At 45.8% G+C, this 18,565-nt stretch overlaps 1 protein-coding gene across 1 annotated transcript in view; it reads left to right on the top strand.

Annotated features, from left to right (window-relative positions):
- The window catches only part of LOC149445484 (uncharacterized), a 114,128-nt gene that overhangs the window by 44,174 nt on the left and 51,389 nt on the right, over positions 1-18,565 (top strand). The window contains exon 2 of the mRNA XM_089653779.1: positions 14,994-16,397. Coding sequence (XP_089509905.1) covers positions 14,994-16,397 — 1,404 coding nt within the window. The remainder of the gene's footprint in view (positions 1-14,993; positions 16,398-18,565) is intronic.

Here is an 18,565-nt window from a genome sequence, read left to right as displayed (position 1 = left end):
AATTCTGTGTCTGTGCAAGTAACAATTTTGTGTCTGTGAGAGTAACAATTCTCTGGCACTCAGTAACAATTCTGTCTGTCCCTGAGTAACAATTCTATGGCACTCAGTAACAATTCTGTCTTCCCTGAGTAACAATTCTCTGGCACTCAGTAACAATTCTGTCTGTCCCTGAGTATGAATTCTGTGGCCCTGAGTAACAATTCTGTCTCTGTGCGAGTAACAATTCTGTGTCTGTGCAAGTAACAATTTTGTGTCTGTGAGAGTAACAATTCTCTGGCACTCAGTAACAATTCTGTCTGTCCCTGAGTAACAATTCTCTGGCACTCAGTAACAATTCTGTCTGTCCCTGAGTATGAATTCTGTGGCCCTGAGTAACAATTGTGTGTCTGTGCAAGTAACAATTCTGTGTCTGTGCAAGTAACAATTTTGTGTCTGTGAGAGTAACAATTCTCTGGCACTCAGTAACAATTCTGTCTGTCCCTGAGTAACAATTCTCTGGCACTCAGTAACAATTCTGTCTGTCCCTGAGTATGAATTCTGTGGCCCTGAGTAACAATTCTGTCTCTGTGCGAGTAACAATTCTGTGTCTGTGCAAGTAACAATTTTGTGTCTGTGAGAGTAACAATTCTCTGGCACTCAGTAACAATTCTGTCTGTCCCTGAGTAACAATTCTCTGGCACTCAGTAACAATTCTGTCTGTCCCTGAGTAACAATTCTCTGGCACTCAGTAACAATTCTGTCTGTCCCTGAGTAACAATTCTCTGGCACTCAGTAACAATTGTGTGTCTGTGCAAGTAACAATTCTGTGTCTGTGCAAGTAACAATTTTGTGTCTGTGAGAGTAACAATTCTCTGGCACTCAGTAACAATTCTGTCTGTCCCTGAGTAACAATTCTCTGGCACTCAGTAACAATTCTGTCTGTCCCTGAGTATGAATTCTGTGGCCCTGAGTAACAATTCTGTCTCTGTGCGAGTAACAATTCTGTGTCTGTGCAAGTAACAATTTTGTGTCTGTGAGAGTAACAATTCTCTGGCACTCAGTAACAATTCTGTCTGTCCCTGAGTAACAATTCTATGGCACTCAGTAACAATTCTGTCTTCCCTGAGTAACAATTCTCTGGCACTCAGTAACAATTCTGTCTGTCCCTGAGTATGAATTCTGTGGCCCTGAGTAACAATTCTGTCTCTGTGCGAGTAACAATTCTGTGTCTGTGCAAGTAACAATTTTGTGTCTGTGAGAGTAACAATTCTCTGGCACTCAGTAACAATTCTGTCTGTCCCTGAGTAACAATTCTCTGGCACTCAGTAACAATTCTGTCTGTCCCTGAGTATGAATTCTGTGGCCCTGAGTAACAATTGTGTGTCTGTGCAAGTAACAATTCTGTGTCTGTGCAAGTAACAATTTTGTGTCTGTGAGAGTAACAATTCTCTGGCACTCAGTAACAATTCTGTCTGTCCCTGAGTAACAATTCTCTGGCACTCAGTAACAATTCTGTCTGTCCCTGAGTAACAATTCTGTCTGTCCCTGAGTATGAATTCTGTGGCCCTGAGTAAGAATTCTCTGGCACTCAGTAACAATTCTGTCTGTCCCTGAGTATGAATTCTGTGGCCCTGAGTAACAATTGTGTGTCTGTGCAAGTAACAATTCTGTGTCTGTGCAAGTAACAATTTTGTGTCTGTGAGAGTAACAATTCTCTGGCACTCAGTAACAATTCTGTCTGTCCCTGAGTAACAATTCTCTGGCACTCAGTAACAATTCTGTCTGTCCCTGAGTATGAATTCTGTGGCCCTGAGTAACAATTCTGTCTCTGTGCGAGTAACAATTCTGTGTCTGTGCAAGTAACAATTTTGTGTCTGTGAGAGTAACAATTCTCTGGCACTCAGTAACAATTCTGTCTGTCCCTGAGTAACAATTCTCTGGCACTCAGTAACAATTCTGTCTGTCCCTGAGTAACAATTCTCTGGCACTCAGTAACAATTCTGTCTGTCCCTGAGTAACAATTCTGTCTGTCCCTGAGTATGAATTCTGTGGCCCTGAGTAAGAATTCTCTGGCACTCAGTAACAATTCTGTCTGTCCCTGAGTATGAATTCTGTGGCCCTGAGTAACAATTGTGTGTCTGTGCAAGTAACAATTCTGTGTCTGTGCAAGTAACAATTTTGTGTCTGTGAGAGTAACAATTCTCTGGCACTCAGTAACAATTCTGTCTGTCCCTGAGTAACAATTCTCTGGCACTCAGTAACAATTCTGTCTGTCCCTGAGTAACAATTCTCTGGCACTCAGTAACAATTCTGTCTGTCCCTGAGTAACAATTCTCTGGCACTCAGTAACAATTCTGTCTGTCCCTGAGTAACAATTCTGTCTGTCCCTGAGAATGAATTCTGTGGCCCTGAGTAAGAATTCTCTGGCACTCAGTAACAATTCTGTCTGTCCCTGAGTAACAATTCTCTGGCACTCAGTAACAATTCTGTCTGTCCCTGAGTAAAAATTCTGTGGCCCTAATAACGTTTCTGTGGCCCTAAGTAACAATTCTCTGGCACTGAGTAACAATTCTGTCTGTCCCTGAGTATGAATTCTGTGGCCCTAACTAGCGTTTCTTTGTCCCTAAATAACGATTCTGTGGCCCTCATTAACAAGTCTGTGTCCCTGAGTAATGGTTCTCTGTCCCTAAGTAACTTCTCTCTGTCCCCAATTCTCGTTTCTGTGGCCCTAACTCTGTCCCTGTCCCTAGTACAGAGCGGTCTGCCTCTGTTCAATGACTGCAGGCAAATGAAGATTTCCAAAATGGCCGCTATATATACCTCGACCATTACACAGTGCTGGCTGGCTGGCTGCTGATTGGCTGATGCGATCACATGTCGTTGAGGAATGCATTATGGGGCAGCGCGCCTTGTCTGCGCGCCTTCCCCGACATCCCCGCTCCGTCGCCGCACATGTCAGCCGCCATTTTCGGAAAAATTTCGATTCGCGCGTCCGAATTAGGCTGTTTTTCGGATTCGGCACGAATCGAAATTTTTCCGAAATTCGACTCGAATTCCACTTCGGATACTTCGATTCGCTCATCTCTAATTGTAACAAACATGCTGTGTATAAATCACAACTACCAATAATTGTCATCATCTACCTGATGATGGTGAGGGATGGTGTGACCTTCCTGTGTGGAATCCCGGGAATACAGAGGACGGGGACATCTCTCTGGTGGGTTCCCATGACTGGATCCATCTGTAGGAAACACACACACTGACTGAATCCATTGTTTCTATGTGTTTATCAGATGATGGGGGATCTAGGTGGATCCTCCGTACTGCTCTCTCCTTTACAATAAAGTCTCCTCTTACCCGGTGATGTGAGGGGCGGCTGATTGTCCATCATGACGTCCTTGTAGAGATCCTTGTGTCCTTCTAAACCATGTAGGCCAGCTTTGGGAGCAAGATATATTATCATCAACTCCTCCCCCTGAAGTGGTTCATCTACATATTACCTACTTTGCTGCCAGATCCAACAATGTCTCCTCTCTGCTTCCTACTTACTCATGTTTCCCCTGGAACTTCCTGTCTGTACCTGACATCACTTCCTGTCTGTACCTGACATCACTTCCTGTCTGTCTTCCATAGAGACTTCCTGTCTGGGTAGAAGTGAGATCCCCACGTTGTGGAGCTCAGAGGAACTGCAGCCCCGAGAAGCGTCTGGTAGTGTGACCCCGGCCTTGTGCTGGGTGTGTATGGACTGTAGATCCTTATAGAGGGGTCACCTCCACTCCCACCAAGGGGGACAGAAATATATGACTCCTCGGGGGAGGGGTTTTGGCCCCTTTGATTTTGCAGTAACATTGATTGCAGATTTAGTCCTGTAGAACATCTGGTATATGGATGCAAAGCCCCCCAGCTGGGAGTAAAGGGTGGAAATGGCTGGTGACCCCCAGATTTGGGCAATGATGTCATCACTATAAATGGATAAAACCCGCGCTATGTGTAACAACTCCAAACCTACAAAAACCTTCTAGCGGACTGCTGCTGTAACAAAGGGAAGGATTCCCTGTCATCTAGAAGAGCATTATGTGTCACAGCGCTGTCCTATTGTGTGTGCACAGAAATCATCACAAATACACTACAAATATGTGGAGACATTCAGAGATAAAGAGCTCGGGGCTCCAAATCCTATTCTCTGCACATCCACTGCTTCCACTTTACACCCACTTCATTGGTCTTATGGGGTTTATCAATAAATGAAGGAAACTGAACCGTGTGCAAATCCATCCACAACATAAAGTGCTTTGTGCTCAAGATGCTGCTCCCTGCACATCCACTGCTTCCACTTTACACCCACTTCATTGGTCTTATGGGGTTTATCAATAAATGAAGGAAACTAGTTTGCAGAGGAGGAGCCTGAACATGGCGCCAATTGGGAGATCAATGTGAGATCTCCCAGTACCAGGCGTCTCCAATGTCCCACTACAGCACAGGAGGAAATCCCCTAGGAGCAGCTGCCGTGACCTACCTGGGATCAGGAGTGGTCCCCTGTGGAGGAGAGCGAGGAGTGCGGACCCTTCCAGGTTTGACTGGCCGGCCGGTGATAGAGAGTGAGAGTGCAGCTGAGGCTGGAGGAGGAGAGCAGAGATCCAGCGTGGATGCCGAGCGGTCACATGACTCGCTGCAAAGGAGTCCTGGGAGGTAGGAGAAGCTGGCCGGTGTGAAGGAGTGCAGGAAGTGGTGAAAAATGTCAACAGGATGAAAAATAAAGGGATAAAAGGAGGAGGGCCAAAGGCCTCCCAGACAAGCTCAATTACAAAATATACCCCAACAAGAGAAACAGACCCCCGAGAGACAGCAAGGAATAAGTGGAAGAACAGAGATGGAGAACAGAGATGGAAGCACTGGAGAATGCTCTAGATTGTCCTGGACATGACCAACGTTGGTCAGGATATAGAGGAAGGAGATACAGGAAAAACAGCGGATTTGGAGAACATAGAAGAACAAAAAAAGAACTCTCAATTACCCACTAAAACAGACATTGCAGAAATGTTTAAAGGGTTAGAAAAGTCAATAAAACTGGAGATGGAGAAACAGCACAAAGATTTGGGGCAGGTATTGAAGAGGGTAGAAGAGACGGAGGAAGAATTGGATAAACATGCCCAAGACATATTAAATTTATAGAGAAAGATGACGGAAATGAGAAAAGAACAGAGAAATCTGCTATATAAACTGCAAAATCAGGAGAACAGGGATAGAAGATGCAATTTAAGGATTCAAGGTTTCCCAGAGACCTCCCAAGGAGAAAATGTAATGGAAAGAACAGGGAAAATGCTTGTAATAGTAATGGACAGACCTGCAACAGAGCCACTTAAAACTGATGAAGTATATAGAATCGGAAGATTATGGCAAGAAGGTAGAAGAGAACATTTGAGAGATGTGATTGTACAATTCCATTATTACCGGGATAAAGAGGAGCTTTGGAAGGAGATAAAAGGAAGGGCAGCAATAAAATATGGAGATATAAATTTGCAGATCTTTGCTGACCTAGCAGTGGAAACTTTAATAAGAAGGAGAATATTGAACCATTACTTGAACAAATGAGAAAGCAGAACGTTAGATATAGCTGGGGATTCCCAGCGTGTTTAATCGGTTGGAGAAACGGTCCCAACTTTGATAAGAGATCGTTCATCTGTTATCATGAAATGAGATCCGATGATGAGGGTTTACGTGTTGAATCTTCTCTTTCCCTTCTTGTCGGCAGTAGCTGGAGTTCAGTGTTTTGTGGCTGCAGTTATCAGAGAAGTAAAAACGGTGAATTTTGGGAAGATGGCCTATGATGATCCTATGGGTGAAGAACGTGTTGCTTTGGAACAGCTTATGAACTGTCATGACATTGTGATCATGCCTACTGACAAGGGGGGAACCTTGTCATCATGGAGCAACAAAGATATGTGTTGATGTGTCAACAGATCATAAAACATAAGGAAAGGTACACTAAGACAACAACCATCAACCTGGAGAATGGTCAGAAGGTCCTCTCTGGTGTGATTGAGGAAGCTTCTGAGAAGGGTAACACTGATAAAAAGACCACAACCTTCTTTAAGGTATTAAATCCAGATACCATTTTAATAGACTTCCAAAAGTCCATAAATCAGTGGTTGACCCCTTCCTGGAAGAACTATTATCTCAGGGAGGGGGTCCCTCACAAGAAAGTCAATGAGTATATTGATGAATTGCTACAACCTTTTGTGGTGGCTTTACCCTCCTATGTGAGAGACACTTTGCACTTCCTAAAAGTTGTAAATGATTTGTCAGTACCTGATGATGTCATCTTACATTAGATGTAGAGGCATTATATTCTGTGATGGAAGCGTAGGCAGGACAGAACACACACGGAGGATGATAAACACACAAAGTATTATTGAAATGGGAAAGACACTCAATCAAGGTAATAAGGTAGCATCCGGGTACCCAAAAAAGGGGGGAAGAGGGGGGGAGGAGTCAGAACAGCGATAATCCGGCCCACAATAGGGTGAATTGGGTAACGATGGCCCAAACACTCAGTGGGGCAGTCCAGGTAGCTATAAAAATCCAGGCATGCAATAGGGCAGTCCAAGCAAGTATTAATCCAAGTGTTCAATGGGGTAGTCCAGGCAGGGAGAATGTGGGTGTACAATGGGGAAGTCCAGGCAGGGAGAATATGGGAATTCAATAGGGCAGTCCAGACAAGGGCAATATGGAGATTCAACAGGGCAGTCCAGGCAAGGAAAATATGAGCATTCAATGGGGCAGTCCAGACAGGGCAATATAGAGATTCAATGGGGTAGTCCAGGTGGGGGAAATATGAACACTCATGGTTTTAGGCAGGGGTAACTTCCCAGAGTCAAAGCGGTCAGAAGGCAGGGGTAACTTCTCAGGCACACAGCAGCAGCAGGCAGGGGTAACTTCCCAGAGACACAGTGGTCAGTAGGCAAGGATAACTTCTCAGGCACAGCAGCAGCAGACAGGGGTAACTTCCCAGAGACACAGCAGCAGCAGACAGGGGTAACTTCTCAGGCACACAGCGTCAGCAGGCAGGGGTAACTTCTGAGGCACAGCGGTCAGCAGGCAGGGGTAACTTCTCAGGCACAGCGGTCAGCAGGCAGGGGTAACTTCCTGGGCACACAGCGATCAGCAGAGCAGGCAGGAGTAACTCCCCAGAGACACAGCGGTCATCAGGCAGGGGAAACTTCTCAGGAACACAGCAGCAGCAGGCAGGAGTAACTCTTCAGGCACACAGCGGAAGCAGACGGGTAACTCCTCAGGCACACAGTGGCAGCAGGCAGGGGTAACTTCTAGGCACACAGTGGCAGCAGGCAGGGGTAACCCCCAGGGACACAGCAATCAGCAGAGCACTCAGCGGGGTCTGGGCAATGGGGTCTGGCCTTGGCTCAGACCACACACAGCTGTTCTCTCTCTGAGCAGGGGACCAACAAACACCTGGGTCCTGCTCCTGTCCTCTTATCCCGGAGCAGGATGCTTCCTGTTTGCCCTGGTAAAGGCCAGCCCTGTGTCAGGTTGCCGGGGCAATGAGGTGAGCTCCACTCACTCTGGCTGCGCCCAGGGAGTGCGGCCTTTGTCTCTGGCAGGCGCAGAGCACGGGAAGCTTTAGGGCCACACTGCGCCCACCAGGACAAGGAAGGGGCGTGCGCAGAGACACCCCGGTGGCCTGCACATGAAGAATCCATGTGCAGGCACAGCGGGGTGTCAGACTCCTCCCTGGCAGAGCTGGGGAGAGGTGCTAACCACATCACAGGGAACAGTTCCTGACCTCCTGCACAGCCTTTGATGTAGGCTTGTGCGGGATGTCGGAACCTGTAAGGGGAAGGGAGGGGGGAGGATGAAAGGGATCGAGGGGGAAGCCGTGACAGGAGGGGGGAGGAAGATGAGGGAGAGCGAGGGGGGACCGTGACATATTCCTCTATCCCTCATAAGAAGGATTTAAAGGTTATAGAAAATCACTCAACAGCAGACCTAGAATCATGTTTGCACATAGACATTTTGTTCTCGGATTACTCAAGTTTTTGTTGGAAAATAATCCATTCCTGTTGGATATAAATGTTATTGCCAAGCACAAGGCACTACAATGGGGAAAAATATGTGTACCGGCCTACACTAACCTTTATGTTGAAGAATGGGAGAAGTCAGTGCTTGGGGATGAGGCCTTGTCAGGGTACCTGAGCAACATCACTGGTTGGTTCAGGTACATCGATGACGTTCTCATTCTCTGGCACGGTGAACCTCAGGAAGATGAGAGTTTTGTAGATTTATTGGAATAAAATTAGTTCAATTTGAAATCCACGTATACCTACCATGCTAGCACCATTACACTTTTGGATTTGACTATCCAGAATATGGAGAATGGTACCTCTGTATTTGTGTTGGTATTGGGTGGCTTTGGGGTGTTTTGTATGTTTAATGTAAAGTACACTTTTTTGGCACTAGTGTCTGGTGTTTATTGGCTCCCATGTTCCAGTTTGTTTGTCCTTTTGGGATACCAACCAAACCAGTCACATGTCAGTCTTTTCCCATCTTATCCTATGATGGTGCTCTCTATATCTCTCCATGATGGTTACACTTTGGTTCTTTCCTGGATCAAAGGTCCTTTGATCTGAAGCTCCATGACAGTGAGTGGACTTTTATATCTTTTTATGGTCATCTGCTTTATGGGCTCCTAGTAATCTGGGTGACATCCAAGCCATGCATAGATGGTATCAGTGGTCCCTGTAGAAATCCATATATATGGACATTTGTGCATTATTAATTACAGACTAATTCTACCTGGAGACCTGGGGACACTGTACAGGTTCTACATGTAGTCTCGGGGGTCCCTGTGGAAGTCCATGTGAGGACATGTCTACCTATGATAAATGACAGGCTAAACCCACCTGGAGACCTGGGGACACTGTACAAGTTCTATATGTAGTCTCGGGGGTCCCTGTGGAAGTCCATGTGAGGACATGTCTACCTATGATAAATGACAGGCTAAACCCACCTGGAGACCTGGGGACACTGTACAAGTTCTATATGTAGTCTCGGGGGTCCCTGTGGAAGTCCATGTGTGGACATGTCTACCTATGATAAATGACAGGCTAAACCCACCTGGAGACTTTCTCCACACCTGGAGTGTGCTGAGTTCTTGGAGAACGTCTACACAGTGTTTCCAGATTGGCTTTATCACCCCAACGAGCTCGCTCCAGTTCATGGATGTCATCATTATGTTTGGAGGATCTCACCAGTCAGGAGCCTTTCCTGTCATCCTACATGTTCCCTTCTGAGGATTGTTCTATCCTTCCAAACAAATGTATAAAATCATGGATGAGTCCTCCTTCTATGTGATCTAGAAGATCTTCAATCACAATGTCTTTATGGATGAAGTGGATGGCCCAGTTTATATATTATTTATTGCTTTACAGCTTTATTCCCTCCAGGATTCATTCTTTATTTATAGAACCATTCAAGGAAGTGTTCTTACTTTGAGAGATCTCCACCACCATTCCTCTGTGACCATTACATCCTTGTCATTTATGTCTAACATCTTCATTATGAGTGGATTGATAGATATTCTTATACTTTAGGATGTATATTTGCATTTTCTTCAACAAAAATATACATTTCGGAGGTATCTGTTTCATTGGGTTTACCTTTTGTTTTTAACTTGTGTTCTGTGTCTTTAAGACTTTTCTTTAGATATTTTATTACATAAACAGTTGGTTGCAAAAGATCTAGATTTATTTTTCTTTATTTTTAAAATAATTGTTGATCTTCAGTGGTAGCCCTCAAAGGTAGATAATATACAGGAATGGCTATTATGAGATATTTTGAGGGCTGCAGTTCCTCTGAACTCCACAAGGTGGTGATCTCATGTAAACCCAGACAGGAAGTCTCTATGGAATACAGACAGGAAGTGATGTCAGGTACAGACAGGAAGTGATGTCAGGTACAGACAGGAAGTGATCTGAACAAAGACAGGACATTTCATGTGGCTCAAAGAAGAGTAGACATTGGTTGAAGTGGCAGCAGAGGAGGTAATAAGATTTCCTATTTCCACCCAGTAACCCCCATCATGTCCGTCCTCTTCCTCCATAGTCACGTCCGTCCTCTTCCTCCAAAGTCACGTCCGTCCTCTTCCTCCATAGTCACGCCTGTCCTCTTCCTCCATAGTCACGTCCGTCCTCTTCCTCCATAGTCACGTCCGTCCTCTTCCTCCATAGTCACGTCCGTCCTCTTCCTCCATAGTCACGCCTGTCCTCTTCCTCCATAGTCATGTCCGTCCTCTTCCTCCATAGTCACTGTGACGTCTTTTATCTCCAGCAGATGATGATACACACATATATAGTGTGGGAACCCAGATTAACCCCTTCAGGGGCAGAACATTCCCCCACTTCCGGGGCCGGAACATTCTCCTCATTGTGGAGATAAATTCTAGTAATATGGTCCTCTAAACAAACAGCACTGACAATAAATAGACAAGACAAGGACCATCCTGACCATACATGGCCTACAAAGGACAATGATGACACTACACAGGCAGCCAATGGGCAATCATTACACTATGCAGCCAACACAATGATGGAGTGCCGGGGTCAGGAGTATGGAGCATAGAGCCCCTTACATTGCTGCTCAGGAGGAAGGAAACATTCCAAATGAATGAAGAGTAATCACCACTGAAGTGCTATGTTCCCTCTTTTATACATTGTGGAGGGTCTGGTTTGAATATGTCCAAATAAAGGTGATTTATTTTTTTGGATGTGCAGCCAAACAGATTTTTCTTCTCTACCCAGAACAAAACATTCCCCAGCCTGCCATGAAGAATATGTTCAATCATTGGTGTCAGAGGGAGGAAAAAAATAAGGGGTCTGAGGGATGAAGGGGAGCTGAGAGGACTCACGGAGGTACTAAGGATGAGAGACTTTGGGACCCCTGAGGGTGTAGAGTAGATGGTGAAATCTGGGTTGATAGGGTTGGCAGGTAACATGTCTCTGAGGGAAGAGAAGGTTGTAGGGCTCAGGGGGACTCTGAGGTAGGGAGGGGGGCTCTTGGTCTCTGGTTGTCCTCCCACCTGCACTTATTTTCCAGACCTTCTTACAGAACTCCAGCCAGGAAAGGAAGGCAACCTTCACCTTCATATCATCTGACCAGTCAAGTAACATTTTCCAAGATACCAAGTGGAATGAAGAAGGGAAGTCTTTTGCCCCTTGGTGGGTACTTGTTCTTAGAGGGGGTCTGTTGGTGTATTATTGACTAAAAGGTAGTCAGGGGTCAGTGCTGAACATCTTCAGGAGACACTCCAATACCTCCCATGACACAGGCTCTGGCAGTGCCCGGTGCTGGAATTCAGAGCCCCAGGAACCCACCACCACTCTGTACAATGTTTTGGATATTACAGTATACTTGCCAATGATGAAAACAAGACCCTACCCCCTGCCATTCTCCTCCTACCCATACTGGGCTACCATTGGAGGAAAGAGAACAGACCCCTCCCTCACAGCTCTCTACTCCACCAGCACCATCCTTCTATTCTATCCAATCCCTTCTCATACTGCAGAGAGTGACAGTGACATCACTCCTGTCAGTTAGAAAGCTGTCAGAGATTGGAGCCTTGCAGCTGGAGTTCTGGCAATTATCCTGATTAGCCAGTAAATCCAGCCAATAGTCATCAAGTTCCCCTTCCTGGACACCACGATGACCCAACATTGTCCTCACAGCACTGCCTCAGAGCAAACAAGTCATAGGAAGGATCATATTTATCATTCCTTGTCTGCAGATCTAAAACTCATCAACACCAGTTCAGAGACCAAACAAACCCAACAGAGAAAAGGGGATTTTTGATCTGGAAGGACAAGACGGTCCCGGGACCTCCAAGGTGTAGCAAATACTAAACAGTCCAAACTAAACATCTTCCCAAGGGTGGAGTAGTTCTTCAATGTCCAGCAACCCTCCTATTCCCCCCTCACATCCACATCCTATTTTTGTGTGACCAATACCATCCAAATCATTCTTACTTTCATTTCCCAAAGTTATCCGTCTACAAGGAGACCTGTATAGATCACATGATGGCACCAATGAGGATGGAGGAGGACCGGAGTCACATGACTGAGAAGATACTAAACCTCACCCTGGAGATCATCTACCTGCTGACCGGAGAGGTGAGGAGGATTCTGGGAAGTCACATGACATCACTCTTATCTCTATTAATAAAACACAGACCTGACCAGAGAGGTGAGGAGGATTCTGGGAGGTCACATGACATCACTCTTATCTCTATTAATAAAACACAGACCTGACCGGAGAGGTGAGGAGGATTCTGGGAGGTCACATGACATCACTGTTATCTCTAGTAATAAAACTCAGACCTGACCGGAGAGGTGAGGAGGATTCTGGGAATCTAACATGATATTCCTATTGGTTCCTCAATACAGAGATTTCCTCTTCTGAAGTCAGGTGACCATATGACCATCACAGTGCCTCCATGTGACTCCCTAAACCCTGAGAGACACAACATGCAGAAGATTCTAGAAGTCACCAAGAAGATGATGGAGCTGCTGACAGGAGAGGTGAGCGGTGCCGGGAATTCTGGGACATTCTCCAGTAACAGACAAGGGATGTGTCTGGATGGTGACTGTATCATTGTGTGTGTCAGGTTCCTATAAGGTGTCAGGGTGTCACTGTCTATTTCTCCATGGAGGAGTGGGAGTATTTAGAAGGACACAAGGATCTCTACAAGGACGTCATGATGGACAATCAGCCGCCCCTCACATCACCGGGTAAGAGGAGACTTTATTGTAAAGGAGAGAGCAGTACGGAGGATCCACCTAGATCCCCCATCATCTGATAAACACATAGAAACAATGGATTCAGTCAGTGTGTGTGTTTCCTACAGATGGATCCAGTCATGGGAACCCACCAGAGAGATGTCCCCGTCCTCTGTATTCCCGGGATTCCACACAGGAAGGTCACATCATCCCTCATCATTACAAGGTTGGTGGGATGGAGCATCTAGAACATGGACTTGTAAAGATGATGTGTGGATTTTTTATGTGACCTTACATTTTACAGATGATATTTTCTCTCATTTCCTTGATTTAGAGTGGAGATCCAATCGATATAGAATTTGAGGTGAAAGCAGAAGAAGAAGAGGCGTATGTGAGGGATGATCAGCAGTCTATGGAGGAGGATGGAATAACGGGGACATTTATAGAGGAGGACACTCCTACAGAGATCAGCACAGGTGGGTCATGAACACTAAATCCATTCCTCCACCCATACTGCTCACTGATTGGTCCAGAGTAGGGCGGGGACTGGGTGATATCAGCCTGTAATCCCCTGGTCACTTTCCTGAGCTGTGTTCCCCGTCCTGTATTCCTGGATTTCTCTCGGATAATCTTCCTTCTCTGTGCTGCAGACACAATTTATGTATCTAGACTGGATTTATGGAGGTTCTGGGGTTCAGCTGGCAGCAAAATGTTGATTTTTACCATAGACATCACTAGACCTAGGCACCTGGGGTGTGTGATTTTGATCTTATTCCTCATGGTGGTGACATAGCAATTCTCCCAGTATTTGTTACCTGTGCCGGGTGGAGGGATATGTCTGTAGTGTCTCAGACCCAAGTCACTGAGTGCAATCTCAGGAGATGGGAGGCAGCGGTGTGGGATCTCTGCAACTTGTCTACAGTAAACATTTAATCTTCCACTGATTACTGAATACCAATATTATGAGTCCTGACCCTTACACTGTATAATTTATATTGTACATTACATCCTCCTGACCCCTGCACTATATACTCTATGTTGTACATTACATACTCCTGACCCCTGCACTATATACTCTGTGTTGTACATTACATACTCCTGACCCCTGCACTATATACTCTGTGTTGTACATTACATCCTCCTGCCCCCTGCACTATATACTCTATGTTGTACATTACATACCCCTGACCCCTGCACTATATACTCTATGTTGTACATTACATACTCCTGACCCCTGCACTATATACTCTGTTGTACATTACATCCTCCTGACCCCTGCACTATATACTCTATGCTGTACATTACATCCTCCTGACCCCTGCACTATATACTCTATGTTGTACATTACATAGTCCTGACTTCTGCTCTCCCCCTCCCCCCACTGCTATATATACACATAATATGGATTCTCTTTTGTTACACCCATTTCCTCCCAGCTGGACATTTTATATCGGATGATGTGATTGGAGCACAGACTTTTACATGGTGATAATAATGTGATAACATCCTCCAACTTTGGACCCTTAAACAGAAAGTGATAATGAGGGAGGAGTCAATACCCCAATGATGGTGGTCTTCAGGATCAGTCCAGTCTTCATCTTGGTTGTTCTCCCCCCATCCTCACTCTCTGACCTCTGGTGGGGCTCAGCCCCGCTGTTCTTCATGACTAAATCATGGAGTAAATAAGGAAGTGCAGTACTTCTTGTGTTGGGAAGATGGCGATGAGTGATAGAGGGGGTGGGGACCCTCGTCCTATAATCCCCTCATCACTGTCCCTCCTATAAAAGACAGTTCTGGTTGTTTCCTCACTCTCTGACTAAGGTCCATGAATAAAGAAATGACCTGGTAGGAGATCAGAGGAGCCATTTCCTAGTTCCCTTGAGGGTGGAATTGTAAGCTCCTCAGAGCCCAAGCTGCCTGATGTGGGCGGAGTCCTGGTTTGGGGGAACCAATCAGCTCCTGTCTAGTAATCCTCTTTGTCTTTGTATTTTAGTCCATGGCCGGGAGATGAGGAAAACCTCCGAGGATTGTCTCACTTTGTCTCCAGACTGGAAAGTAGAAGATGAGGACATCACACAGTATAGTCCAGGAGAAAACCCGGCTCCCTCCAATGTCCATCCGGCACCACCCAGTGTAGATGGACCATCGGACTCCTCGTATCCTGAGGAACCTCAGACTGTGTGGGACCGGGCCGGCCTTCCAACATTGAAGAGGTTCTCCTGTACTGAGTGCGGGAAAGGTTTCCATTATAAATCCCATCTTAATTTGCATATAAAATCTCACACGGGGGAGAAGCCACATTCCTGTCCTGAGTGCGGGAAATGTTTTTCAGCTAGGTCCAGTCTGTACAAACATCTGAGATCTCACACGGGGGAGAAGCCATATTTCTGTTCTGAATGTGGGAAATGTTTTTCAGATAAGTCTAACCTTTATCATCATAAGAGATTGCACATGGGGAAGAAGCTGTATTCCTGTTCTCAGTGTGGGAAATGTTTTATAGAAAAATCAAAACTTGTTGGACATCAGAAGTCTCATGCGGTTGAAAAGCCATATTCCTGTCCTGAGTGCGGGAAATTTTTTTCAAGGAAAGCTAATCTTTATACACATCAGAGATCTCACACAGGTGAAAAGCCGTTTTTGTGTCCTGAGTGCGGGAAAAGTTTTTCACATAAATCCAATCTGTACACACATCAGAGGTTGCACACGGGGGAGAAGCCATATTCCTGTCCTGAGTGTGGGAAATGTTTTTCAAAGAAGTCTCATCTTTACATACATCAGAGCTCTCACATGGGGGAAAAGCCATATTGCTGCCCTGAATGCGGGAAAAGTTTTTCACAAAAATCTAGTCTGTACAAACATCAGAGATCTCACACAGGGGAGAAGCCATATTCCTGTTCTAAGTGTGGGAAATGTTTTGTAGAAAAATCAAAACTTGTCGGACATCAGAAGTCTCATGTGGTTGAAAAGCCATATTCCTGTCCTCAGTGTGGGAAATTTTTTTCAAGGAAGGCTAATCTTTACACACATCAGAGATCTCATACAGGTGAAAAGCCACACTCCTGTTCTGAGTGCGGGAAATGTTTTTCACATAAATTTAATCTTTACACACATCAGAGATTGCACACGGGGGAGAAGCCTTATTCCTGCCTTGAGTGCGGGAAATGTTTTTCAAGGAAGTCCCAACTTTACATACATCAGAGCTCTCACATGGGGGAAAAGCCGTATTCCTGCCCTGAATGCGGGAAATGTTTTTCACAAAAATACAGTCTTTACAAACATCAGAGAACTCACACAGGGGAAAAGCCATATTCCTGTTCTCAGTGCTGGAAACGTTTTTCACAGAAGTCCGATCTTTCCAGACATCAGAGATCTCACACTGGTGAAAAGCCGTATTCCTGTACTGTGTGCGGGAAATGTTTTACACAGAAGTCTAATCTTTACATACATCAGAGAACTCATACGGGGGAGAAACCGTATGCCTGTCCTGAGTGCGAGAAATGTTTTTCAGACAGGTCCAGTCTTTGTAAACATAAGAGATCTCACACGGGGGAGAAGCCTCTTTCCTGTCCTGAGTGCGGGAAATGTTTTTCAGTGAAGTCCAGTCTGCACAAACATCAGAGATCTCACACAGGGGAGAAGCCATATTCCTGTCCTGAGTGAGAGAAATGTTCCTCTCTGAAGTCCTGTCTTCCGGTACATCAGGGGTCCCACACAACCCTGGAGGTGTATTAGTGCCCTGAGTGCGGGAAATGTCTTCTAGATGAATGTTGGTGGACATCCCAGCTCTCATGTGGGGAAGAAGCACACCCTGATATACACCTCAGATATACTCCATGGCTGATCTTCATCATGGAAGAAACAGTTGATAAGGATATCGGAGGCCCCCAAAGACATGGATGAAGTGTGGGACCGGGTCGGCCATTGATGGCAGGAGAAGAAGTTTTCAATGTATTTTCCATCAATGGAAGACATTCCAGCAGCTCAGATGTGATCCTAATAACATTGGTTCCCCCATTCACACAGGAGGAATGGACATGAACTCTCACTGAGGGAATTGCTATACAAACATTCTATGAATAGACCACCAAATGTCAGGAGACGTTTCTATAAAGACGGGAAGTATGGAGCAGAGAAATGAATAGACCTCCCAGCAATGTTATTACCAGGCTGCAGCTAGGGGGAGCTCTAATGTCACCCCAGCAGAGGGATCCCATCTAGCCCACATTAACCCTCTCACTGCCAGAGCTGTTTCTGCATGATTTTGCACACATGGGAAAATGCAGATTTTGGTCCTGAAGATGAGATAAACCCCCAAACATCTATTCTGTGACATCAGAGGCCCTGGAGAATAAAATGGTGGTAGTTCCAGTTTTGTATGTCACATGATTAAGCTCAATGATTTATCAAGATTAAATGTCAGTAAATAAATACACTAAATGTCATATTAGAGAACACAAATGTAAGATTTTACTCATTTTTTGTGGGGTAAAATATGAGGTTGTGCCGAGTAAATAGACACCCAACATGTCCATCCTTAGAATGGTGTGTGCTGATGAAATGATGGAAAATGTTGGCGCCCTAAAACCCCCCCGAGGTGATCATTAACCCTTGTGCTGCCATGGATGGGTGTTGTACTGACCTATAGAACTGCTTCCAGCTAGCCAGGTCAGTACTTCATATGTCCATGGCTTTCCCCTTCTGCTATAACCTCATGGTCTCCTGAGCTTCCCTCCACTCCACAGACCCTCTGCCTGTCCTCTAGAATGGTTCCCTGTACCTCTAACATCCCCCCCGCAGCACTGATCCCCCCACGCAGCACCCATTGCTCGCCCACAGCACAGATCTACCTTTAGCTTCCCTGCTGCTGGCCTATTCTCCTCTCCCCTCCCACCAGCTTCAGCTGCTGCAGGGGAGCTACGGGGAATCAAAATGTCTAAATATTTCCCTCTGCCGCTCAGACTCCCCCCTTGTCCTTAGACCTCTTACTGTTCCCTTGAAGCACCTTCCCTGCAGTACTGCTGGCCAGCCTCCCCTCTACCACCGCCCATGGCTGTAGCTGCTGCTGGAGTGGGAGATCAGTGTCGTGTTCAGGATGGAGAGTGGGGGGTGGGCATGTCATGTTTACCAGCCCCTTCCTGAATGAACACAATGAGTGATCAGTACCAATCCCTCATGTGGTCATTCATCACTGAAGCATAGTAAAGAGTGTTTTCTGTGCTTTAGTTTCATGAATGAATAGAAGCTTCTGTACAGTAGACTCCTATTTATTCATCTACAGTGCAGCTGAGGTTGCATTGAGGACTCCGAGGATTTCTTTAGTCCTCTGATATGTAACCATCCCCCTCCCCCACAAAAAAATAAATACAATAAAATTATAAAAACAATTAAAATAATAAAAAAGTGGGGCCTCATCCTTACAGGGCACATTACAGCATAGGCCCATGTCAGGCCTTGTTCACCCGCATGTGTATACAGCGGTGCTCTGTGTATCCCTGCACAAGCAGTCCCATTGATGCCAATTGGCACGCAGCGGCTGCACACACACAGCTGCTGATCTCAATCTGACATCCATGTGGATGCATGTCCCAGAAGTCACACTGTCTGCATTCAGGGCTGTGCACCCTCATGGATGTCAGGGTGGGGGCAGCAGCTGTGTCCTCCATGCAGCCACTGAATCCCCAATGACACCAATGGGACCGCACAGCACGTGTCCATCACCGTGTGGGGAACCGAGGCCTGGCAGGTCGTACACTATAGGATTTCCTGTGTGAACGAGGCCTTAGTAGGACTATAGCAGGAAT

Source organism: Staurois parvus, unplaced genomic scaffold (assembly GCF_062004578.1).
Source record: "Staurois parvus isolate SC_StPar_1 unplaced genomic scaffold, SC_StPar_1.0 ptg000720l, whole genome shotgun sequence".
Taxonomy (NCBI): Eukaryota; Metazoa; Chordata; class Amphibia; order Anura; family Ranidae; genus Staurois; species Staurois parvus.
This window is presented reverse-complemented; position numbering and strand designations above follow the sequence as displayed.